This window comes from Peromyscus californicus, unplaced genomic scaffold, assembly GCF_007827085.1.
Source record: "Peromyscus californicus insignis strain IS unplaced genomic scaffold, ASM782708v3 Scaffold_2__1_contigs__length_46816999, whole genome shotgun sequence".
In the NCBI taxonomy this organism is placed as follows: domain Eukaryota; kingdom Metazoa; phylum Chordata; class Mammalia; order Rodentia; family Cricetidae; genus Peromyscus; species Peromyscus californicus.
In genome coordinates, this window is record NW_026294540.1 from 36993198 (window position 1) to 37018809 (window position 25612).

At 43.1% G+C, this 25612-nt stretch overlaps 2 protein-coding genes across 3 annotated transcripts in view; one reads left to right on the plus strand and one right to left on the minus strand.

Moving 5' to 3' along the window:
• Positions 1 to 25612, plus strand: part of Eif2ak1 (eukaryotic translation initiation factor 2 alpha kinase 1) — a 36495-nt gene that overhangs the window by 9492 nt on the left and 1391 nt on the right. For both annotated transcript variants that reach the window (XM_052754390.1, XM_052754391.1), the window contains exons 5-14: positions 1186 to 1285; positions 2948 to 3028; positions 5089 to 5188; positions 7427 to 7484; positions 8146 to 8470; positions 11136 to 11247; positions 13302 to 13402; positions 20560 to 20674; positions 20874 to 20956; positions 22841 to 23074. In XM_052754390.1, the coding sequence (XP_052610350.1) occupies positions 1186 to 1285; positions 2948 to 3028; positions 5089 to 5188; positions 7427 to 7484; positions 8146 to 8470; positions 11136 to 11247; positions 13302 to 13402; positions 20560 to 20674; positions 20874 to 20956; positions 22841 to 23074 (1309 nt within the window). The remainder of the gene's footprint in view (positions 1 to 1185; positions 1286 to 2947; positions 3029 to 5088; positions 5189 to 7426; positions 7485 to 8145; positions 8471 to 11135; positions 11248 to 13301; positions 13403 to 20559; positions 20675 to 20873; positions 20957 to 22840; positions 23075 to 25612) is intronic.
• Ankrd61 (ankyrin repeat domain 61) lies at positions 14718 to 20553 on the minus strand. Its single transcript, XM_052754394.1, has 3 exons — positions 18865 to 20553; positions 16857 to 16954; positions 14718 to 15818 (listed from the first exon to the last, which is right to left on the minus strand). The coding sequence occupies exons 1-3, from the start codon at positions 19165 to 19167 to the stop codon at positions 14873 to 14875; spliced, it is 1347 nt and encodes a 448-aa protein (XP_052610354.1). The 5' UTR covers positions 19168 to 20553; the 3' UTR covers positions 14718 to 14872.

The following is a 25612-nucleotide window of genomic DNA, read 5'->3' on the forward strand; positions in this document are numbered from 1 at the left end:
TCCATTTGGCTGTCTCTTTGTGTTTGAGTGTATATATTTGCGTGTACCTGTGTGCACATGCATTTGGAGGCTAGTGGCTGATACAAGGTGTTTTCCCCTATCTTACTGCCTATTCTGTATTGAGGTACAGAGGTGCATGTGAAGCTTTCTGATTTGGTTAGTCTAGCCAGCTTGCTTGCTCTAGGAGCCCTGTTTCTTCCTCCCTATTGCTGAAGTCGCAGGTGGGCTGCCTACCTAGCAGGTGTTTTTGTGGGTGCTGGCATCTGCCTGCAGGTGTTTTTGTGGGTGCTGGGGTCTGCCTGCAGGTGTTTTTGTGGGTGCTGGGGTCTGCTTGCTGCAGTCTTCATGCTTCCACATCAAGCCATCACCACAGCCCTCTTCCCTGGTACTTTCTGAGACCAAGTCTCTTTGTAACCCAAACTGTCTTCATACTCAGATCTCCTGCTGGGATTATACACATGTGCAACCATGTCCAGCAAACACCACCGTTAATTAGAATACTGATACTTCTTTCAGGAGAATACCATTGGCCTTTTACTTTATTTACAAAACTTTAAAAATCTCTAAAGAGCCTGGATCATTTCAGAGTTTAAGGTTGGGCATCCTGTGGTAGCATACAACTGTAATCCTAGCACATGGAAAACAGAAATGGGAAGCTTGCCACATGTTGAAGGTCATTCTTGGCCTACATAGTGAGTTCTAGGAAGCCTGGACTCCAGAGTGAGACCTCATTTCAAATCCCCAACAACCCCCAAAAAACACTAAGACAAGAAATTTAAGTAAAACTATCTGGTGTACACGACTGTCGGCTCAGCGGTTAGGAGGTAAAGACAGCAGGTTTAGAAGTCTAAGGGTATGCTTTGGCTAACTGGAGTCTCTCAGCAAGGAAGAAAACGCTCACCTAATTACTCACACTCATTACTTCTGTCCAGTTTCTCTGTCTATAAACCGTTATTGCTGGTTTCTGCTGGAATGTTAATTACTAAATTTAATGAGCCTTCTTGCTATTTTTATTACATTCTTAATTTACCATTTTCTTCCCATAGGAAATTAGAAATTTTCTTATAGCTGATTCTTTCTACCCTGCAGTTTACTGATAAATGAGTCTCAGCAGGTTGGTAACACAGTGCATACCTTTGATTGTCACATCTTAATATTGATGGCCTGCCTGTATTTAACTTTTAGATCCAGGGAGATAGCTTTTGAAGCACAAACCTCACGCTACTTAAATGAATTTGAAGAGCTTGCCATCTTAGGAAAAGGAGGCTATGGAAGAGTATACAAGGTTCGGGGGTTTGTGGTTTTGGTTTTTTCTGTTTGCTCATTTTAACCTATTATGCCATTTGTGTGTTTTGAGAAGTTACTTTCATTTTTATGATTAGAAATACCTAGAGATTCCTTAAACCATGTGTTTTTATTTTCAGTAAGTTTTAATTTTTTTCCTAACCGTGTTATTAATGTTGGTTGTTTAGTTAGATTCTGGAAACTTTGAGTTTTTATTCTGTAGTTTAAAATGTGTTGTAAGGCAGGCTTGGTGGCCCACCTTTAATTCTAGTACTGGGGTGGTGGAGGCAGGTGGATCTCCTAATTTGAGTCCAACCTGGTTTACAAAGCAAATGCCAGTCCAGCCAGTACTGTATAGTGAGACCTTTTCTAAGAGAGAGAGAGAGAAGAAAGAAGAGAAAAACAAGTGTTGTAAAGAAGAGATGTATGTGGGAAAAGGATTTGTGGAAAGGAAGGGATTAACAAGGGTGGGGGTGAAAGTGATTTCTTTTTTGTTCTTAGGGTTTCTATTGCTGCAGTGAAACACCGTGACCAAAAAACAAGTCAGAGAGGAGGGGGTTTATCTGGTTTACACTTCAGCATCGCTGTCATTAATGAAGGAAGTCAGGACAGGAACTCAAACAGAGCAGGATCCTGGAAGCAGGAGCTGATGCAGAGACCATGGAGGGGAGCTGCTTACTGGCTTGCTTCCCATGGCTTGCTCAGCCACCTTCTTATAAAACCCAGGACCAGCAGTCCAGGGATGGCATCACTCACCATGGGCTGGGCCCTCCCGCATTGATCACTAATTGAGAAAATGCCCTACAAATGAGTGTCATCGAGGAATTTCCTCAACTGAGGCTCCTTCCTCTGATGACTGTAGCTTGTGTCAAGTTGACACACAAAAGTACCCAGTACGTACAACATCAAAGAACAAACTTAATAAAAATATAATTTAAGAATATTTTGAACTTAGTGTTTTCAGTCCATAGTTTAAAGATTTTCGACAGAATGATAAGGCATTGGCACTTGAAAACAGTGTGCTATAAGAAGTTGTGCTGTATCATAGCGAACTTCTGCCCTCCAGGGTTCTCCCATTGTGCTGTAAGCCTATATTTAAGACCTCCTCCCTCCTTCAATAAACAGCATTTGGCATTAAATAAAAAAAAAAAAATAGAAAAAAAAAAAGTTGTGCTGTTATAGATACACTTCGGTTGGTAGCGTTCTTGCCTGACATGCCCAAATCCCTGGACCTGATCCCCAGCACCACACAGACCCATAGTGTTGCATGTCTGTAGGAGCTGGAGACAGGAGGATCACAAGTTCAGAGTCATCCTTGGCTACATAGTGAGCTTGAGGTCAGCCTGGGCTAACCAAGACCTGGTCTCAAAAAGAATAAAATAAACAATTGTGTTACTGAAAACATGGTGTTTTTGCATTTAGGACTGTACGTTCAACTTTGCTAGCATTCCTGGTCTTCAGGCCGGGATCCTGAGGTTGGACACAGTTTGCAAAGGTCCTGCTCCAGAAGACTAGGGCTGACTTTCCCCCTTGTGGGAAGAATGGCTTAAGCTTAATTTGATCTCTGGCTGGTTTGGATTATCAAAGCTCACATGATGTAAATTCCTTTATTCAAGTGCATTTGATGGAATTTAATACTTTTTCTTTTCTTCTGGCTTTTAAGGTCCGGAACAAATTAGACGGTCAGCATTATGCAATTAAGAAAATCCTGATTAACAGTGCGACTAAAACAGACTGTATGAAGGTATGATCTTGGATGTGTGTGTGTGCAGGTGCACATGCAGTTGAGTGTGTGTGTGAGCGTGCATGTTGTGAGTGATGCTCCTCAGGCATCATCCACCTTGGTTTTACAGACGAGGTCTCTCACTATACTACAGCTGCTCACTAAGTAAGCAGGATTGGTTGGCCAGTGAGCTCCAGGGATCCTCATCTCAACATCCTCATGGCTGGGATTACAATCATGTGACATGCTCAGTGTTTTTTTCTTTTAAATGTCAATTCTGACCATCAAACTCAAGCTTTCATGCTTGGCAAATTGATGACTTTATGACCAAACTATCTCGCTAACCCTGAAGGTAGGATTTCAGAAAATGATTTGAGTTGGGCCAGGCCTGGTGGTGCTAAGTCGAGGTAGGAGGGTCAGTTCAAGGTCTGCCTCTGTTATGGACCAGGTTGCAGGCTAGACCGATTGTCCCAGACCCTATCATAAAAGCCATCCCCATCAGAAAAACAGTATGATTTGAGCTGGACCTGCTTCATGTACTAGTGGTCTATGCTACTAGGGAGGGTGAGGTGGGATGGTCACTTGAGACTAGGCAGACTCTATAGTAAAACCTCATTGTTTAAAAAGAAAAAAATGGTGAAGGACGCCTGGCAAGTCAGGTACATAATCACACTACTCAGGGTGAAGCTGGAGAGTTGAAAGTTCACGGCCTACCAGCGCTCCCAAGTGAGTTCACCTCTAGGCAGCTTAGTAAGACCCTTTCTCAAAAAGTCAAAAGAAAGCAGGGGATACAGCACAGAGTGTGAGCACTTGCCTCCATGTGAAGGCTCTAGGTTCTACTGTAGTACAGAGAGAGGACAGCACAGGAGGGGGCTGTGAGGGACACAACTAACTGCGATTTGTTTTGAAGAGTTAGATCTATATTATTACATATTTGCTAAATAGGAGGTTTTATCAGTAAATATAAAAACGAAATTTTTATTTGATGTAATTTTTCTTTAAAATTTTATTTTTTCTGTTTTATTTTATATCTCATTTTATTTTGAGATTATGTCTTACTATGTAGACTCTGCCTCCCAAATGCTAAGACTAAAGTCGTATGACAGGCTGTGTACATGTCTGTACATGGATGTGTGCCCACAGGGCTTGTGTGCAGGTCAGAGAACAGCTCGTGGGAGTGGGTCTCTTCCTTCTACCTGTGGATCCCAAGGACCAGATTCAGGTCATCAGGCTTGGCAGCAAAGTGCGTTTGCCTTCTGAGCTGTGTCACCGGTGAGAAATTAGTTTTTTAAGTACTTGTTATGTAAAAGGATGAGCCTAGTATAGGCCTATCTCTTACTGACATGCTGTGTGGCCCTGGGTAAATTTCCTTCTCTTCTGCGTCACTGTGTCTCTGACTGTTTAAATAACAGTGACAAATCCATCATGTCACAGCTGTGATCCCAGTGCTCAGAATACTGAGCAGGAGGACAGGAGTTTGCAGCCGGCCTGTGCTGCGTTGTGAGACACTATCAAAACAAACGTAGAAGCAAACAGAACCACACCACAGAGGCTAGGACTCCATAGAGGCTGGGGTGCAGCTCAGTGGTAGAGAGTTTATCTAGCATGCTCAAGGCTCTCAAATTCCGAGCAGCATTTTAAACAAGGAAAGAAGATAAAGGTAAGAAAGCAGTAGGAGGAAGACTGGTGTCTGCTTACGGTGGGGAGGAGGGGTACAAGAATCGAGTGAACTATCCACACATAAAGTAAGCGTGGAGTTGCTGTAACAGTTGCTGTTTGGCCAGGCGTGATGGTGCACGCCTTTAATCCCAGCACTTGAGAGGCAGAGGCAGGCAGATCTCTGTGAGTTCGAAGCCAGCCTGGTTTACATATTGAGGTCCAGGACAGCCAGTACTGCCTAGAGAGATCCTGTCTCCAAAAATAGCAGGAAGAAACAGTGGCTGTTTGTCTTTCACAGGACTGTTCCTGTTATTTCTGTGTAGTTCAGATTCCTCTTTCAGAGGGTTACTATCTTTCTTCCAGGGTAAGTAGTATTGGGTAACAAATTGCCAGTAAAAAACAATTCTAATTATTTTGTTTAGGTGCTACGAGAAGTAAAGGTTCTGGCAGGTCTCCAACACCCCAACATTGTTGGCTATCACACTGCATGGATAGAACATGTTCATGTGGTGCGGCCACAAGGTAAGTTGCTTTTTATTTCATTTAGTCATTCATTCATTTTATTTATTTATTTATTTATTGGGGGCTTGTTTTTTAGACAGAGTCTCTCAATATAGCTTTAGCTGTTCTGGAACTCCCTATGTAGAACTGGTCGTGAACTTACAGGGGTCTGTCTGCCTCTGCTTCCTGAGTGCTGGCATTAAAAAGGTTGTGCCACCATACCCAGCTTTGAAAAAAAGACTTTTGTAGTTGAAAGTTTCCTCCAGTTCGCCCAGCCCCAAGGTCCTTCAGCCACTTATAAAATAATCAGTCAGAGGCTTAAAATTTTTCACAAACTGTATGGCCTATGGCAGGCTTCTTGCTAGGTAGCTCTTATAACTTAACCCATTTCTATCAGTCTATAAGTTATCAAGTGGCCATGGCATTACCAGTCTGCTGGCATCTTGCTGCTCCTCCCCGGTGGCTGGCATATCTCTAGACTCCGTCTTTCTCTTTCCTGTCTCTCTTCTTGGGATTGCCTGCCTGCCTCTAAGCTGCCTTGCTATAGGCCAAAGCAGTTTATTTATTAACCAGTGGGAACAACATATATTCACAGCATACAGAAAGACATCCCCCAGGACTTTTTACATTTTATTTTATTTTTTTGAGACAGAGTGTATGTAGCTCTGGCTAACCTTGAACTCATGGAGATCTACCTGCCTCTGCCTCCCAAGTGCTGGGGTTAAAGGCGTGTGCCACCACACCTACTGCCTAGCTTATTTACTTTTAATTATGTGTATAAATATGTTTCTGTGTGTGGGAATGTACACACATGCTTGTTGGTGCCCTTAGGGTCCCGAAGAGGGTATTGGATTCCCTGGATCTGGAACTGGTAAATTGTCGGCCACCTAACATGGGTGCTGGGAACAGAACTTGGGTCATCCTCTGCATCGTAACTGCTGAGCCATCTCTGCAGCCCCTGGTGGTTTTCTGAGACAGGGTTTTACTCTGTAGTCCTGGCTGGCCTGGTATGCTCTACATTGCCAGCCGCAAACCTGCTGCAGTCTCCTGCCTATGCCTCTAGCGTGCTAGGGTCACTGGCATGAGCTACTGTGCCCAGCTAAGGGAGGTAGTTTTTGTTGATACAAGTCAGCTGTCCCTAGTCTAAAAATTGAGAATCTGAAAAGATCCCAAATCTAAAACTTTTAGAACCTCATAAAAGCATATCAATTTTTTTTGAGATTTGAACTTTTTTGGATTTTAGGACTGGGGAAACCTCTGGTATTCTGTACATACATTCTAGAAAAAAAGAAAGAAGTCCCAAATCTGAAGTGCTTTGGTCTCTACCTCCTGCAGTGTACTCAATCTGTACATGAATGTCTAGTGAGCTTCTGCTCTTGAGCCAAATCTGCCCTGCCCTTGCACACACAAGCGGAGAATGGTGTTGTTTTATTTACTTATTATTTTACAAAAAATTTGAGACAACATCTGCACTGTTAACAACCCCAAATTAGTCTCAAAGTTAATTAGTTCAAGTTGGCCTTTAAGTCAAGATCCTATCTCAGCCTCCTGAGGACCAAGATTACAAGCATGTGCTTGTAAACACAGTTTCAAATTTTTTTTTTCTTAGTTGTTTTTTTTTTTTTTTTTTTTGTCAGTGCTGAGGATTGAACATGCTAGGCAAGCATTCTCTTACTGAGCTGTAGGAGGTTTTTCACTTTCAAATAGTCAGATGGAGGGGCTGGGAAATGGTTCAGCTGGTAAAATGCCTGCCATGTAAGCAGGAGGACCTAAGTTTGGATCTCTAGCAATCATGCAAAAAGACACTGCAGGGTGCATCCTAGTTTGAGTATATGTGTGTATACCATGTGTGTGCAGGTGCCCATGGAACCCAAAGAGGGTTTCAGATGTTTTGGAACTGGAGTTACAGGTGTTTGTAAGCTGCCTGATGTGGGTGCTGGGAATTGAACCCAAGTCCTCAAAAGAGCAGCAAATGCTCTTAAGTGCTGAGCCATTGCTCCAGCCCCAGCCGACTCACTTTTTGCCAGGAGTTGCTTTTCACTACTGCAAAACTAAGGTTGAGTCTGTGGGTCCTTCAAACCGACTATTTACTAACAGATCTCTGGAACTCTTGGTGATCTCTGCAGTTACTAGGGTGCCCCCATTTCTTAGACTTGCTGTGTTCCTGTTGACTTGCAGCTTCATTTGGTGCCGTCTGTATATCTGAGCTCTGAAAATCATGGCTGCTTACAGATGTTTGTGTTTATTTCTGTTTGGCAGACAGAGTTCCCATTCAACTGCCCTCCCTTGAAGTGCTGTCGGAGCATGAAGGGGACAGGTATGTGGGTTGGTGTTACTGCGCACATAAATAATTCTTTTCTGTCACCTGCAGTGACTCGCTTTTGTCTTTACTACTAGGAACTTAGGAGGAATGTTACAGACTTACTGTCTGCTTATTTTTTTTTTAATCTTTTTGTCCTTTGGCTTATTTTCCCTATAGAATACTAAGTTTCTTTCTCCTGTCAGAGTTGTATTTACTTTAGTTGACTTCCTTGACACAGGGTCTTGCTATGTAGCTCAGACTGTTCTTTAATTTACTTTGTAGGCCAGGCTAACTTCAAATTTCATCATCCTCCTCCCTCAGCTTCCTGGGTCTTGGGATTACATATGTGCACCACCATTTGTGGCCCTGTGTCAATATTTCAAATCAAAGTTAATGCTAGACAGATTTGATACTCTTTTAAATTTAAGACAGGGTCTAATGTAGCTGAGGCTTGTCTAGAACTTGCTGTGTAGCTGACATAGCCTTGAACTACTGATCCTCCTGCCTCCACCTCCCAGTGCTTTGATGCTGGGAACTGTGATTACAGGCTATGCCAAAAATACATGCCTGGTGCTATTTATTTAGACATTCGTAAGGTTCATCCTGGCGTGAAAAAACCATTTAGATACTCTTGTCATTTACATTCACGTTTGTCTTACTGTATTTTTATTTCTAGAGATCAAGGTGATGTTAAAGACAATGAAAGCAGCTCATCCATTATCTTTGCCGAACTCACCTCAGAAAAACAAAAATCTTTTGGTGAATCTGACATTAAAAATGAGAATAACAACCTGGTGAGCTACACTGCCGATTTAGTGATCAGGAACAGCAGTGAATTTGAATCGTCCATTGAGCTCCAAGAAAATGGCTTGACCAATTTGTCTATCAGACCAGTTGTCAAGCATCAGCTGCCACTGGGGCATAACTCAGACTTGGAAGGGAATTCTATATCCACGGATGAGTCTTCTGAAGGCAATTTGAACCTGCTGGAGCAGACAGAGGTAATGTGGTTTCCCAGATCCTGCTAAGGAGTTCACCCACAGCTATGTAAGGGGTTTGACTCTGTGCTGCATCCTTCTTCTTTAGCTGACTTCTGGTGGTGCTCCATCTTCCCATGTGGCTTTGTTTAGTCTCGTGGACTGTATGGTATTTTTCAGGTTTGGGCCGCCCTCTCCTCCCTGCATACAGGATTTTTTGTAGCCTAGGCTGATCTGGAGTGAGCTGTGTAGTCAAAGATGACCTTGAACTTCTGATCCTCCTGCCTCTGCTTCTAGAATGCTGGAATCCCAGTTGATACTCATTTCTGAGAATCAAACGCAGGGCTTTGTGCATGCTAGCAAGCACTCTACTAACCCATCCCCAGGCCTGCTGTAAGGCCTTAGTAGTTAGTCTTCCTCATTTACTTAGCTCCTAGTAACCTTTACTGATCTTCACATTGGATCACTGCACCCCTAGATAGTCTCAATTGTGTGCCCTGGAGTTGGAAGCTTCATTCACCATCTATATCTAGAATATATTATCATTATACCATAAATAGATACATACATTCATGCAGAACAATTTTCTATTTTTGAAGTGCGACTTTTGGTGACTCCTGGAATATTACTAGGTCAGTTGTCAGGGAATTTTTACTGTAGTAAGTTTGCTAATATGCTTGTCAGACTCTCATTAATATTGTGTTTAGAAAACTAGAGCATTAGGGGATAGAGAGATAACTCAGTTGTAAAATGCTTGCCATATAAGCTTGACCTGAGTTTGATCCCCAGAACTTACATAAAAAGTTGGGTGTGGTGGTGCACACTTGTAATCCCAGCACTGGGGGAGTGAAGAGAGGTGGATACCTGGGGCTCACTGGCCAGCTAGTCTATCTTAACTGACACACCCTACACCCCAGTGAGAGACCCTGTCTCTAAAAACACGATGGACAGCACCTGAGATTGAATTCTGGCTCCCACATAAACATGCATCTTGCATACACACATGAACATCCACAGACCCCCATACATTGCACACACAAAACTTGAACATTAATGGAGTCTACATGACAGATTACAATCTGTCAGGATAGGATTGGAAATCTATATGTACCAAAATAATTCTTATGGAAGAATAGGTGTGTCTGCACACTTTCTTTTTAATGGAACATTTTCCTTAATGCTGAATTCAGTTGGCTGCTATAAGCTTAATGTTCTCTCTTTAGCAAGACACTGTAGTTGGATTTTCCTTTGGGCTGCCAGTTCACAACTAATGGCACAGAGACTTATTACTAATTATGAAAGCTCAGCCTTAGCTTAGGCTTGTCCCACTAGCTCTTAGAACTTAAATTAGCCCATTTTATTTTATTTTAATCTATGTCTGTCACATGACTCATTACCTCATCTCTTCGTACTGCTCATGCCGCTTCCTCCACATTCAGCTGGCGACTCCGCCACTGCCTTACCAGAGTTCTCTTTCTGCCTGAAGTCTATACCTCCGTCCAGCTTTTTATTACACTAATCCCAACATTACATTTTCGTGCAGTGTACAAATAGTCCACAACAAGACACAGTCTAAAGCCAACTGTCTTAGTTACTTTTTTATTGCTGTGATAAGACACCATGACCAAGGCAACTCAGAAGAAAAGTTTATTTGGGGCTCTGTAACATGAACTCTAAACGGTCTTATAATATAAAACCAGGAGCCTGATATTGGGGTGACAGCTGAAAGATCAAAGAAGCAGAGCAAGCCACAGCCACCACCTCTCACCTCACCAGCTCCTCAGCCTGAAAGAGCTCCAGCCGAAAGGGCTTCAGCTGAAAAAGCATCCTCAGCCTGAAAGGCTTCTAGTTCCTGTCTCCTCATGCCTTATAGACCTTTCTCCGCCCAGCCATTAAAGGCACTTGCTTCCCAAGTACTGGGATTAAAGGCGTGTGCCACCACTGCCTGGCTCTGTTTCTCTCCTAGACTGAGCCAATCTCATGTAGTCCAGGGTAGCTTTGAATTCACAGAGATCCAGACGGATCTCTGCCTCCCCAGTGCTAGGTAGGATTAAAGGTGTGTGCCACCACTGTCTGGCCTCTATCTTTAACCTAGTGGCTTATTCTGTTCTCTGATCTCCAGGCATATTTTATTCAGTTATACTATGTATCACCACAGGGCTCACAGCTTTAGAGGGTTGGGGTCCATGTCCTTCATGCATGGCAGGGAGCATGTCAGCAGGCAGGCAGGCAGGCACCAGGCAGGCAGGCAAGCAGGCAGGGGGCTGGAGCAGTAGCAGCTCACCCTCTTTTTTTTTTTTTTTTTTTTTTTTTAATTGAAAATAGTTTTTTTTTTTATACACTATATTCTGATTACCATTTTCCCTCCTCCAACTCCACCCACACCCACCCAAATGTACACCCTTTCTCTCAGAATACAAACAGGCATCTAAAAAACAATAATGTAAGATAAAATGAAAAGAAACCAGAATAGGTTACTCAGGGTTTCCTGCATGCTAAGCAAGCACTTTACCAACTGAGCCCCATCTCCAGCCTCAGACTACAGTGTGATCTTGGTTAATCAGTCTCCTTTAGGAGACTTTAGGCAGCGGTTAGTCGTGGTGTTTGACCTAAACTAGGCCAGTGAGTGTTTGTTGACAGGTGAAGAGTATGAAACTCAGCAGATGGGCGCATGCTGTGTGTCCTCTAGGTTCGGTACCACCTGATGCTGCACATCCAGATGCAGCTGTGTGAGCTGTCCCTGTGGGACTGGATAGCCGAGAGGAATGAGCGGAGCCGGGAGTGTGTGGATGAAGCTGCCTGTAAGTACCATCTACAGGTCTCTTTATTTCAGTACTTTTCAAAATCAGCTATGAATTTGGTAGTTATCTGTGATAAAGTGTTTGTTGGTATTGGTGGTGGTTGATGTTAACTGTCAACCCCACAGGATGTAGAATCACCTGGATTTGTTTTGACACACCTATGAGGGATAATTTAGGTTAGGTTAGCCTCTGGGGATGCCTGTAGGGGGTTATCTTGATTAGGTAGGCAGCTTTCCCTGAGTTGTGACCCTGGACTATATGACAGAGAGAAAATAAGCTGCGTGATAATATTCATTTATTGCTTTTCAACTTCCGACTGGAGGTGTGTGACCAATGGCTTCAAGCTCCTGCCATCACAGGTTACATTCCTGTGACGATGGACTGTGACCTTGAACTGGGAGCTGAAATAAGCCTTTTCTCTTTGAGTTGCTTTTGTTGGGGCATTTTATGATGGCAACGGGAAAAGAAACAAAGACAGTATTTAAATTGTAACGTAGATCAGTGATTTCGGATAGAAATTTTTTGGTGTATATATATGCTAAATGTACATATTTGTGTGAATGTGTGCACATTTGCATGTTGTGGAGACCAGAGGTTGATTTTAGGTGTCTCCCTCAGTCATTCCCTCCTTATTTTTGAGACTGTGTCTTCACTGAACCTTGAGCTTACAGATTTGGCTGGGTTGGCTGGCCAGTGAGCTCCAAAGCCGTGCCTGTCTCAGAGAAGAAACTAATGAGTCCTGAAACAGTAGTGTCGCTAGAGACGAGAGAAGACTGAAAAATTGTCTCTAGCCAGAGGAATTATGGGAATGACAGTTGGGATTGCAGACATAAACCAGCCATGCCTGCCCTGCCCTTGCTGTTGAGCTCTTACTGTAGCCATTGTGGTTGGTAGCTCATACCTTCAATCCCAGACGCAAGAGGTTGACATAAAAGGCTGTCTTGAGTTCCAGGCTACAATATGAGAATCTGTCTTCAACAACCACAAAAAGGGGTTGGTGAAAAGGCTCAGTGGTCAAGGTGCTTGTCCCCTAAGCCTGACAATCTGAGATGGATCCCTTGGATCCACATGGTAGGAGGAGAAAACTGACTCCACAAATTGACATTTACACATGCTTGTGGCACATAGATGCTTGTGGCACATGTATACAATGCACACACACACATGCACATAAATAAAATTTGAAGAATTAAAACCTACTTCCTCCTGTTTTCATGTTACTAAATGTGTTAGGGAAAGTCCATAATTCTTTAAAAAGTTGTTGTTTTAGTACAGGGCATCCAAACTTGTGCAGTATGACCTTGGTTTCTACAAATGTGTTGGGCTGCATTCATAACTGTCCTGGGATGCATGAATTGATGGGCCTTAGGCTGGATGTGTCTTAAAACCATTAAAAACCACTCCACTATCTAAGTGAACTGTTCATCCCTCCTGTGTTTTGACTGTATTCTTCATTATTCAGTCATTTTTAGCAAATCTGAGAAATGGAGAGAAGCTTATGCCTTGAACAAAATTTATCTTCCCCCACTCCCTTTTTGAGATAGGATCTCACTGTGTAGCTCAGGTTGGCCTAGAACTAGAGGTGGTCCTCTTGCTACAGCTTCCCAAGTGTTAGGATTATAAACATGAGCTGCCATGCCTAGGTAATTTATGTTTTATCTTATTCTGGTGTTTATAATAATGTCTTAATCCAGTGTGGGCTAGGACAGTAGATTAGCCTTCAACTCCAGCATGTTAAGACTCAAAGAGGACTGAAGCTGTAATTTAGTCACTTAATGCCTGGTTATTGTTTAGAAAGTCATTAGTACAGAGTTTCTGGCTAAGCTAAGTACCTTTTTGGAAGCAAAGTGTCAGTGTTGGGTTTCAGTCTGTGATATTTTTCTTCGCTAGCAAAGAATCCTTCCTCCTTAGTTCTGTTTTAGGCCATTCTGGAGTGTTTGACTGTTGAAGTTTACAAGATTAATTTGTTGAGAACATTTAACATTTAGATGTTAATATAATTTAATGAGTTCAAAGAAATAGGGATATGAAACCATTTGTTTTTAAAATTCCAGGTCCCTACGTTATGGCCAGTGTTGCAACAAAAATATTTCAAGAGTTGGTGGAAGGTGTCTTTTACATACATAACATGGGCATTGTCCACAGAGATCTGAAGGTAAGGCAGACTACTACACCTGTGAGCACAGTAGTGGTGTCTTCCAGGGATGACTTGATGTGGGTTCATGGAGTGCAATGAGATGACATACTCTCATTCTTCTGCTTAGGAGGTTGTCACTGCTGTCAAGGAAATTGTTATTCCAGAGGTCCAGAACTCTTGACTGGGAAGATGGCTCAGTCAATAAAGAGCTTGTTATATAAGCACGGGGACTTGAATTTCTATCTCTAGAATCTGCGTAAAAAGCCAGGTACAGCAGCATATGCCTGTAACCTCAGTGCTGGGGAAGCAGAGACAAGAGGATTCTGGGGTTTACTGGCCATCCAGTTAGGTGGATTAATTGAGAAAGATGCCTTCTGTCAACTTTTAGCCTCTGAATACATGAACACACTCATGTGTGTATATTCCCCCAACCATTCCCTCCCCCCCCCTACTTAAAAAGAAGTCCTAAATTGAATTTGAAAGCAGTAATTTGGGGTTATTTGAACATTGGTTGAAGTATGGGTACACTAAGGCATAAGTATACTGATTACTAGTATGGTGATGGTAAATATATTCAATGTTGGTAGATGTGGTTATATGTTACTGCAGCCTTAGAGATTAAAATATTTCCAGGAGGGCCGGGCGATGGTGGCGCACGCCTTTATTCCCAGCACTCGGGAGGCAGAGCCAGGCGGATGTCTGAGTTCGAGGCTAGCCTGGTCTACAAAGCAAGTTCCAGGAAAGGCACAAAGTTACACAGAGAAACCCTATCTCTAAAAACCAAAAAAAAAAAAAAAAAAAAAAGTTTCCAGGAAATGGTTTGGGTTTTTGTTGTTGTTGTTGTTTATCTTGAATGCTGGTGGTGGCAGTAGTGATGCACAGAGAAACCCTGTCTCGGAAAAACAACAACAACAAAAAATCCATCCATCGCATACCTTTTATCCCAGCCCAGGAGGCTGAGGCAAGTCTAGAGCTCTTCAGGGGTCTGTAGTGAGTCATGTCTCAAGGACCAAAAGTAAAATCAAAACCCCAAATCCCTCAAACCAAACCATAATGAAAATACAATTCTAGCAGACAGGAGGATCAATTAGCTTGAGGTTAGCCTGGACTACATAGTGAGACCTTGTCTCACCAAACCAAAATAAACCACCCCACAAAACAAACTGAAAACTCCATAGGGACTACTTTAGTTTTAATTCATAAAAGACTATCAAGGAAAGATAAAATATACTTTCTTTTTTGACTGACAAATCTTAAAGCAATTAGCCCACTTTTCAGGCCAAAATTTAAATCATGGGAAAGGGATCTAAATGAAACCTTAGAAGACCTTGAGTTAATGTGCAAGTCACTTTAATGTTTTGGGAAGGGATTAAGGGCCAATAGTGTGTGCATTGCAATGTAAAGTGAAGTTCAAGTGTTTTCTGGTCCATGTCTAGCCAGAAAACAGTTTGAGTTGCTGAGATTCTCTGGACTGAGGGTGTGGAGCTCTCATTTCAAGAGGTAGTCAAAGTCATAGAAGGTATATATGGAGTTCCATAGCTTCCCAGGGAGAAGTTTCTTCAGGTGGAATTTGTACTTCTCACCATAAACATTCCTGATGTTTCTCTTACAGATGGCCTCTAGGGATAAAGGTTTTTTTGCTAACTTTATTAGAGTTTCCCTTAGGAGGTGGAATTCTGGTAGCATGATTCCTGCAGGTAGAAGCCCTTGCTTATTGCTCAGTCTTAAAGGGTAAGTGCGATAAAGTAGCCTAGCCAGAAGCGTTATATCTCTGATATTGGAACTGCGCTGAAGGTACATATAAATTGGAGATTCCCCATTTTTTGTTAAAATGTTAACATTTGCTTCAAATTCCAGCAAGAGATTGATTATTACCTCTCTGCCTCCAAAACATGCCTTGTGCAGAGCTGTTTGGCCTTCATGGTCTTGGGCATTGACCTGGGCTCCATGACTCAGCAGCAGACGGATGCAGCCCACTCCTGCTGCCAGCAGTTGGCCAGCTTTGCTTGATGCGGTGCACACTGCCAGCTTCAGAGCCGTGTTTCCAGTCGAGGAGATGGCACAGTTCACGTTGGCCCCACAGGCAATGAGTGTCTCTATCATGTTTTTGTCCAGTATTTCTGCAGCCATGTGGAGCGGCGTCATGCTGGCTTCATTAGTAGCATTGACCTGGGCACCATTTTGGGCCAAGAGGGAGAGAACTGGATAGGAGCCATATGTTATGGCCAGGTGCAGGGGTGAATGCTTGTTGCTGTTGTCTACCCGGGCATTCACTTGAGCTCCATGTTCACACAAAATGCGCAGACACATGACAGCATTGTTCTGAATGTCTGTCAGGATCTTTTGGATCTGGGTACTGGGTTTGGTCCACGTGGTAGAAGTGATTGGCCAGTTTAGCAGCATCTGGTGAAGAGTGGTGAGGCCTTGAGCGTCCCTGGAAGGGATTTATCACAGGTTAAGCCAGGTTCACTCCAGAAAGGGACTCTCCATGAAGAATTAATGCTCAGGAAGGCAACACTGACTGCAAGTAACAGCTAGTAATTCGTTCTCCCTCTCTCTCTCTCTCTCTCTCTCTTTCTCTCTCTCCCTCCCTCCCTCCCTCCCTCCCTCCCTCCCTCCCTCCCTCTGTAGGAGTGTGAGAGTGGTGTAGATACAAGTTGATTGTGTGTGTGTGTACACGCGCGCACGCTCAGGTACATATGAACTTGTGTACATGTGGAGGCCAGAGGTCAATGATCAGTGTATTTCTTGATTGTTGTCAACCTTAGTTTTTGAGAGAAGTTCTCTTGACTGCATCTGGAACTCATTGATTTGGCTAGACTGGCTAGCAAGTGAGCTCTGGCGACCGTGTGTTCCTTCCCTGACTCCTCAGCACTGGGGTTATAGACCATGTGCTCCCCCCCCCCCGCAGACTAGATGGAGAGGGCAGATTTTCTGAACAGGGTAAGGATATTATTTTTTATATTATTATTATATATATTATTATTATATTATTATATTATTTTTATATTACATATATAATTCTTTGATTTATCCAAATGTATTCATTGGGCCATAGTGTTCAAAAATCAGAGATAAGAGTGTGAGCACGATAAACTTCTCTTTGATGAAGCTAGTGGTCCTCTGGAGGGTCATACACAAGAAAGCTTATGATCTGTTTTGTTTGTTTTTCCCTTTCTTATTTCTCATATTGTCAAAATTCCTGAGTGCTCTAGTCCAGACTTAATGTGTTTTCTATAGTTGAGGCACTACTTCATATGTGTTCATTTACCTGGCTGGTTAGTGTTCTTGTATTAGACCCAGTTTTTCAGTCCCTCACCTTGTCAGTAAAGTATGTTTCATCCACACAGTCTGTACCTGGAATGGGACGAGTATCTCTCTCTCTCTCTCTCTCTCACACACACACACACACACACACACACACACACACACACACACACACCATGCTTGACGGCACGTTGAGTTAACTTACCTTACTTCTGTGTCAGCCCCGTGTTGTAACAAGCAAAGCAAACTTTGTGGCTTGCGGTATTCGGCGGCCAGATGGATGGGGAAGATAGCCCGAGTCTGCTGCTGGGAAACCGCAGTGCATTACAGACGTGGCTTACACAGTGCATTACAGACATGGCTCGCTGTTCCAAGGCCTAAGTACTTTAGCATTGGTTTGGCATTTCATCAGTTCCTGCATTGAGATTTTTTTTTCTTTTTTTTTTTTTTTTGAGATAGTCTCTTCATGTAGACCAACCTAGCCTGGATCTCACAGAGAAATCCACCTGCCTCTGCCTCCCAAGTGCCAAGATTAAAGCCACAAGCCACCATTCCTAGCTAAAGATTTTCCTTTTCTGTTGCATTTTTTTCTTTTCTTTTTTTTACTTTTTAAAAAATTTATTTGTATTTTATGTACATTGGTGTTTTGCCTGCATGTATGTCTGTATAAGAGTGTCAAATCCCCTGGAACAGGAGTTACAGACAGTTATGAGCTGTCATGTGGGTGCTGGGAATTGAACCCAGGTCTTCTGGAAGAGCAGACAGTGCTCGTAACTGCTGAGCAATCTTTCCAGTCCCTCTTCCCCCACACCCCCTCCCATTGCCTGTTTTAAATGGCCCATAGCTGGTGAATTTTAAAAAATAGAATTGGTGTGTTAGAGCTGGGCATGTTGGTGCACACCTGTAAATAACCCTGTAGCACCTGGAAGGTGGAAAAGGATCAGGAGTGCAAGGCCGTCTTTGGCTACATGAAACTCTGTATCCTTTCCCCAAAGGAAATATAAGTATGAATTCTTAAAGCTTTGAAAATTAATTGCTATAAAGAACTGTTGGTGTAAAGTCAGTAGCAGATTGCTTTGAAATAATTTAGCCCTTAAATTAACCCACAAGTTTATTAACAAGAACATGTTATATTTTATAGGTCTTGCCAAAGCCATTATCAGCTGTGAAACTTGCATTTCCAAGGTTTTCAGATAATGCAGCGTATGTTCTTACTGTGATTAACCAAGCTGTTTATACTACTTCTTAAAATACATATGGAAGGTTTACACTGTGACTGCAAGATAAGGAGGAGACGAAGGAAGGAGGGGTGGCTTTCTTTTGGGGGAAAGAAAAAGAGAAAGCTAATTAGAAAAGCAGTATTCAGGCAGCCTTGGTGGCTCATCCCTGTAATCCCAGCGCTTTTGGGAGCCGGAGACTGAAGGATTGTTAATACGCTTTAGGTCAGCTTGGGTAAGTTGGTGAGTTCTAGGCCAGCCTGTACTATAGAGTAAGATCCTGCCTCAAACAAAACAAAACACAACAATTGTCATATAAAAACCTAGGAAAGTGTATATCAGAGTGAAAAATACTTCACCTGCATGATGTAATCAGGGTGGGTGTATTCTGAGAGGATGATGTCACTCTCCTTCCAGTCACACAAGGTGTGTGGCTCCCATCCATTTGTGTGTGGTGAGTGAAAGTGGGGTTGCAGACTGGGGTACACTGGACCTGGGTGCTGGACTGCTGAGCCCTGTGTGTTGTGAAGCCCTGAGGGGTTCAGGGAGTCCCCAGGGCATTGGGGTAGTTCCTCCCAAAGCCTCTGGCTGGAATGTGTGTGTGTGTGTGTGTGTGTGTGTGTGTGTGTGTGTGTGTGTGTGTGTGTGGTGTTGTTGTTGTTGTTGGCTGGAATTTGTGTGTGTGTGTGTGTGTGTGTGTGTGGTGTTGTTGTTGTTGTTGTTGGCTGGAATTTGTGTGTGTGTGTGTGTGTGTGTGTGTGTGTGTGTGTGTGTGTGTTGTTGTTGTTGTTATTGTTTGGTTGTTTGTTTTGTTTTGTTTTGTTCTTGAGACAAGATCTCACCCTATAGCTCAAGCAAACCTAGAATCCCAGGCTAGCCTTGAACTTGAGGCAGTCAGTACTCTTGCCTCAGCCTATCAAGTGCTGGGATTAGAAGGGTATACCACCACTTCCAGTTCCATTGTTTCTTTAAAGCGACTGAGAGAATAGGGAGTACCTGGCTCAGAATTAGTCTGCTGGTGGGGTTGGCCAGGATGGTCAAGGGCTGGTTGACAGGGTGGGTTCTGAGGAGTGTCTTGATTATGTTACAGTCTTCCTTGAGTATGGCCTCATAAAGTCTAGAGTGCAGTGTAGCGACTGAACTGTCCTCCAGCAGCATGGCACTGTCCTCCACGAGGTCTCTACTTCCCCTCTTGGTTATGTTCCCCATGAGAAAGTCTCTAGAGCAGGGGCTGATGAGGTGAGTGGATGTTGCTATGGGATTGGTCAGTTTCCATCTCTTATGATGTTGACCCCTCATCTCAGTTCTAGAACTCTTCTAGAATTGTATTTGTCAACAAAATCCATTTCTATACTAGAGCCAGCCCTCGTGAGACTTTGTTCCCTCCTGCCCAGTGCAAGCAGTTTCTCAGCTTTTCTCCTCAGTTATTAACAAACAAGCAAACATCTTATAGCTAAAATTATTTCCCCTGTCCCTTACACATCAACTGTAATTAAATCTAGGAAGGCCAGTGAGATGGCTGGAGTAAGATGCCTAACACCAAGCATGACAACCTGACACTCTGTCCTGGGGTCCACATGGGGAGACTCCTGCAAGTTGTCCTTTGACCCCATCCTCACCCCATGGTGTGTGCACGCATACACACACAGTTTTTTAAGGGACTCTTAGCAGGACCAAAACAGAGTGGGTCATATATTAACATATATATTAACATAAAAGTGAATTACATATTGCTACTTTAAATGTTTTAATTTTAGCAAAATTATATACATCTCTTTTAGTAAAATTATATACCTCTCTTCTCCCAGTTAGATTGTAATGTTGCTGCTGCTGTTATTTGAAACATGTAGCTCTGGCTTGCTTCAAACTCACTATGTAGCTGAGGATGACCTTGACGTTCGGATCTTGCCTCCACCTCTCTAGTGCTGGATTGCAGACACGTGCTACTGTATGCATTGCTGGAGTTAGAACACAGTGCTTTGTTCATGCTAGGCAAGCACTCTGCCAGCTGAACTACATCCCCTACCCCTACTAAGTTTCAGTTTCTTTAAATTAAAACTTGTTCCTGAGTGGCCAGCTTTTCAGTTTGGTGTGTGAGTGTATATGTGGTGTGCTCAGTGTGTGTGTGTGTGTCTGTCTGTCTGTCTCTGTGTATTTGTGTGTGTGTGTGTGTGTGTGTGTGTGTGTGTGTGTGTGTGTGTGTGTGTGTGTGTAAGCCAGACGACGATTTGGGGTGTCCTGCTCCATCAATATCTACCTTATTCTCTTGATACAGTGTCTCTCACTGAACCTGGAGCTAGGAGACTGATAGCCAACACGCCCCAGTGATCCTCTTGTATCTGTTTCATGTAATGCTGGGGTTAGAAGTACTCCTGTAGCCACACCCAGCTTTTACTTGAGTATTGGGGACTTGAACTCAGCTCCTCTTGCTTGCACATCCAACACTACTCACTGAGCCACCTCCTTAGCCCAGCAACTTTTGGTTTCTTTGAGATAGGGTTTTGTTGTATAGTCCTTGATGACCTCGGACTCACGATATAAATCTGACTGGTGTCATAATTCACAGTGATCCTCCTGCCTCTGCCTAAGTTCCTATTTTACTGATGTGAGCCTCCATGCCTGGCAACTCCTAACACAAGTTTCCACATTTATTTTAAGAAATCTGAGTTGTCTTTTTCTGTTTATTTTTAGCCTAGAAATATTTTTCTTCATGGCCCTGATCAGCAAGTAAAAATAGGAGACTTTGGTCTGGCCTGTGCAGACATCATACAGAAGAGCTCAGACTGGACCAGCAGAAATGGAAAGGGTAAGGACTTGTTTGGTCACTTGCTGTGTTTCTTTCTGCATTGAAAAATAGAGAGACATGGTTGAAGATGTCCTTATATACAGAGGATCAGAACTTTCATAGCAAAGCTCAGATGAGACCAAAAAGGCAACCGGCCTTCCAGAGCCGCAGTGCTCGGCTCCTATCACAGTAAGTAGCTCAGTGGTCTTTTCCATTGCAGGAATGCCGACACATACGTCCAGAGTGGGGACCTGTCTGTATGCGTCACCCGAACAGTTGGAAGGATCCGAGTATGATGCCAAGGTACTGTTTGTTTTCAACTTTTCCTCAATTTGTCAAGGAGGTTAGAACAGGTAGAATAGTGAGTGCAGTTCTGTGGCAGAGCTGAGTCCTGCAGGTGACCTGTCACCTCAGACTACCCTAGGAAGCCTACACACACACACACACACACACACACACACACACACACACACACACACACACACAAAAAAAAAAAAAAAGATTCCCTTTTCACACAGCTGCGTATGTGTTGCCTTTAGGCTACTTGACTATTTCAAAATCCATGGATGTCACTAAACATTGAAGTCAGCCTTCCCTTTAAAATGTCACCATTCACCTCAGGAGGCTAGACTTGATGGAGGTCTCTTCAACCTTTCATTCTTCTGACTTCAAGCCTAAGGAAACAAATGGTACTGGAAGTGTACCACCTGACTGCCTTGAAGAATGAAGACACCGGAAAGTTTTAACCCTTTTTGATGCTTGGAAAATGTTAAATGCCTTTTCAGTTCTGTTTTTAATTTTTAAAACATTCTACATTTTCCTCTAGTACTTTACTGGCTTTATTTTTTGTGGTGCTGAGGACTGACACCAGGGCCTTGAGTGTCCTAGTCAAGTGCTCTACCACTGAGCCGCATTCCAAGTCCCTTTGTATTTTATTTATTGGTTTTTTTGAGACAGGGTTTCTCTGTGTAGCCTTAGCTATCATAGAACTAGCTCTGTAGACCAGGCTGGCCTCGAACTCACGGAGATCTGCCTGCCTCTGCCTCCCGAGTGCTGGGATCAAAGGTGTGTGCCATCTCCTCCCGGCTTCTTTTTACTTTTTTAAGAAAGGGTCTATATGGTCCAGGCTGGCTTCCAACTCATGATCTTCCCACCCCAGCCTCCCAAGTACTGGGATGATAGGTATGGGCTGTTATATCTGGTTCTTAAAATAAACCTCTTTTCAATATAACAGCCTAGTCAGTGATTTTTTTGATGAATCATTTGTTTTTCAGTGACTGGAAAAGGAGTTGCCAGAAAAATTCATTGCTGTCCTTAAGAGCCTATCACCCTACTAAGCTCTTTTTAGGGAAACCAGAACAGATTTTATGCAGTTTAGAAATATTGACAAGAATATGTAGGCTGGAGAACTGACTCGGTGGTTAAGAGTTTTTGCTGCTCTTTCAGAAGACCAGAGTTTGGTTCCCAGCACCCACATCAGGCTGCTCACAGCCATGTGGAATTCCACTTTCAAGGAATCTTATGCTCTCTTTTGGCTTTTGTGGGCACCCTCATACATGTAGCACACACTCACATAAATTAAAAAAAAAATGATCTTGCACTCGGGAGGCAGAGCCAGGCGGATCTCTGTGAGTTCGAGGCCAGCCTGGGCTACCAAGTGAGTTCCAGGAAAGGCGCAAAACTACACAGAGAAACCCTGTCTCGAAAAACAAAAAAAACAAAAAAAAAAAAAAAAAAAAGATCTTGAAAAAGAGAAGTGCTCAATTATGAGTAGAGGCAGAGACTAGCCTTAGTAGGACCTGGTGATAATACCAGGAGTCGTGAGTTTAGTCATTTTGCCTGGTTACTCTGTCAGGCCTGGATTATGGTGGGTTGGTGGGAAGATAACCCTGTTGTAGGGTACTGTTGTGTCTATTGGGAGCTATCCCTGCCCTTTATCCAACCATTGTCCTCCAGGGCCATATATACCATCTCTGGGTTTAAAAGGGATGGAGTTAGGAAAGTCCCAGACATGGCTTACCTGAGGCATGTATCTGCTGTTGAAGCATGAGACATCCTGCTGTGTTGCCTTCTTTGTTGATGCTGTAAAGCTTCATTCTTGGACATCCTTACTTGGGAGGCTGCACTGTTAGAAGTGCTCTCCTAACTTTAACAAACCTTTGCATGCTCATTTTTCTTCCTCTGCAGTCAGATATGTATAGCCTGGGTGTGATCCTGCTCGAGCTCTTTCAGCCATTCGGGACAGAAATGGAGCGAGCAACAGTCTTAACAGGCATAAGGACTGGTCGGATACCCGAATCCCTTAGTAAAAGGTGTCCGGTGCAAGCCAAGTATATCCAGCTCCTAACTGGGAGGAATGCATCACAGAGACCGTCTGCTCTTCAGCTGCTGCAGAGTGAACTTTTCCAGACAACTGGAAATGTATGTAACATTTTCTTTTTTTAATAGTTACTGAACATTCACTTTGGATTGGGTATGATCCCAAGAGCTTGCTTATTTATTTATCGACAGGGTCTCACACTATAGCCCAGGCTGACCTTGAACTCACAGCATTCCTGTCACAGCCTCTTGAGTTCGAGGATTGCAGATATGAGCTATCAAATCAAAGAGCTTTAGATAAGCTTGTCTTTCAGTAGGCTCACAACTCTGAAACTGAGACTGCTAATCTCCCTTTCAGAGATGAGGAAGTTAAGTAATCCATCACACAAACAATGACAGATACTGTTACTCTGTGTGATATACGCCTTACTTAGAAACCTAGCTGTCCATCTTGAATCTCTGTTTACCCTTAGCCCTCAGGCTGTTCTGTATGTTAGAAATTCCTTGATGGAAGCCTCCCCTGGACTGGTGAGATGGCTCAGCGGGTAAAGTACTTGGCAGGCAAGTCTGACACCCAAGTTGGCTTTCCTAGAACCCATGGAAGGCTAGAGAGAAACTCGCCTCTCCCCCATAGATATGGTCCATGAGATGTGCACCTCCACCCAACCATAAACACATACCTATTAATAAATAAAAATAAAACTCTGGCCGCGCGGTGGTGGCACACGCCTTTAATCCCAGCACTCGGGAGGCAGAGGCAGGCGGATCTCTGTGAGTTCGAGGCCAGCCTGGGCTACAGAGTGAGTTCCAGGAAAGGCACAAAGCTACACAGAGAAACCCTGTCTCGAAAAACCAAATAAATAAATAAATAAAACTCTGTCCTGTACTAGGGGCAGATTATTTCATACCACAACAGTACAGATCTTCAAACCAACCTTTGTTTCATGGTACCCAGTGAAATCTTAACATTTCTTTTCATGCTGAGCAAAATATGAAACTCAAAATAGAATTTGTTCCAGTTGTGAATTAATTCCGTTTCAGAAATATTTAAGTTTGGGGGTTTATGGAAACAAAATAGTTAAGCCTATCCTCATAGTTCCCTTACAGTTTCAGGTACTGAATTTATACAAATAAGGCATATCCATAGTCCAGGTTAGCGATGGCACACAGCCAAGTAGCTGTTCTAAATGTAGTCTAGGTTATAGTATCTTTCTGTCCTCACCTTGCTATGTAAGGAGAAAGGTTTTATTTTTTCCTTTCTTACCTAATGGACTCCTTTTTTTTTTTTTTTTTTTTTTTTTTTTCCGGAGCTGAGGACCGAACCCAGGGCCTTGCACTTGGTAGGCAAGCACTCTACCCCTGAGCTAAATCTCCAACCCACCTAATGTACTCCATAGTAAAAAGGGCAGTGATTCTAAGCAGGAATGGACAGTAGTGGTAGGGATGGCCCCTGCATATCTTTCAGCATGCCACTGTCTGAAGCTGGCTTTCTCCTATCATATGGCTATGGTGCCAAGATAGTGCTTTCTGTACATGTGGAAACAGTAGATGATTCATTTTTTTTTTTTTGGTCTCTAACACCTAAAGTTTCATTAAAATTTGATTCAAGATATATTTTTTAGCGAGCCTGGACAGCCTTGACATTGCAACACAAGTCCTTTTTAAGTTTATTTATTTTTTTCCTTTTTTGGTTTTTTTCGAGACAGGGTTTCTCTATAGTTTTGGTGCCTGTCCTGGATCTCGCTCTGTAGACCAGGCTGACCTCGAACTCACAGAGATCCGCCTGCCTCTGCCTCCTGAGTGCTGGGATTAAAGGCATGTGTCACCACCGCCAGGCACAACAGAAGTTCTTGTACAAAGTTTACACTTGAGAACCATGGAACCAAGTTACAAATGAGTGTATGTGTGTACACGTTTGTATATGCATGTTGGTATGTGTGTGTGTATATATATATATATATATATATACACACACACATACACACACACGTTTTTAACTAGGTTACAGTTCTGTGTTGAGCCACATTCTAAGCTACCCACAGCCTCATGTAGTCAGTCACATGTGGCCTGTGGACCCTAGGTTGGTCCTGGATCCTAGTGCTACTGAAAGTATGGTCTCTAAACCAGCAGCCAGCCCACCAACAGTCAATTTGCATTTGAGCAGGATTTCCAGGTTCTGTTCAGTATTTAAAGAGCAGTACCCAAGTGTCAGACTTTCCAGGTCTGGTCTCCAGGTCTCCAGAAGAATGTACTGTGACTGTGAGAATATGATAGCATTCTCTGGCCTCTAATCCTCTCCACTCCCCTAACCTACTAACAAACTCTGGGAAGACAAGGAGTGGAGGTCTGTACTTTATGGATCCGGAAGTGATTCTGATTGGCACTAGCTTGTGAACCACTTACAGTGACTTTTTGAAAGCTAGCTAGGAGGCTAGGAAGGTGGTTTATTAAGAAAGGTGCTTGCCTCAGAAACATCAAGGTTGGCAAAATAGGTCAGTGGGTATGGGCACATACTGCCAAGTCTGGTAATCATTTCAGTCCTTGGAACACACATAGTGGAACTTCTGACCTCCACAAGTGCATCATGGTACATGTACACACCCACACACATACACAAAAATAAACGTTAAGATCTAATTT

Excerpts from the sequence above, each read along its gene's own strand:
- Ankrd61 (XM_052754394.1), bottom strand. The coding sequence starts at position 19,167 with ATGAGGGGTCAACATCATAAGAGATGGAAACTGACCAATCCCATAGCA. Across the intron at positions 16,955-18,864 it reads GCAGACTAATTCTGAGCCAG|CAGACTCGGGCTATCTTCCC; the intron begins GTACTCCCTATT and ends GTTTCCCAGCAG. Across the intron at positions 15,819-16,856 it reads GGGGCTGACACAGAAGTAAG|GGACGCTCAAGGCCTCACCA; the intron begins GTAAGTTAACTC and ends AATCCCTTCCAG.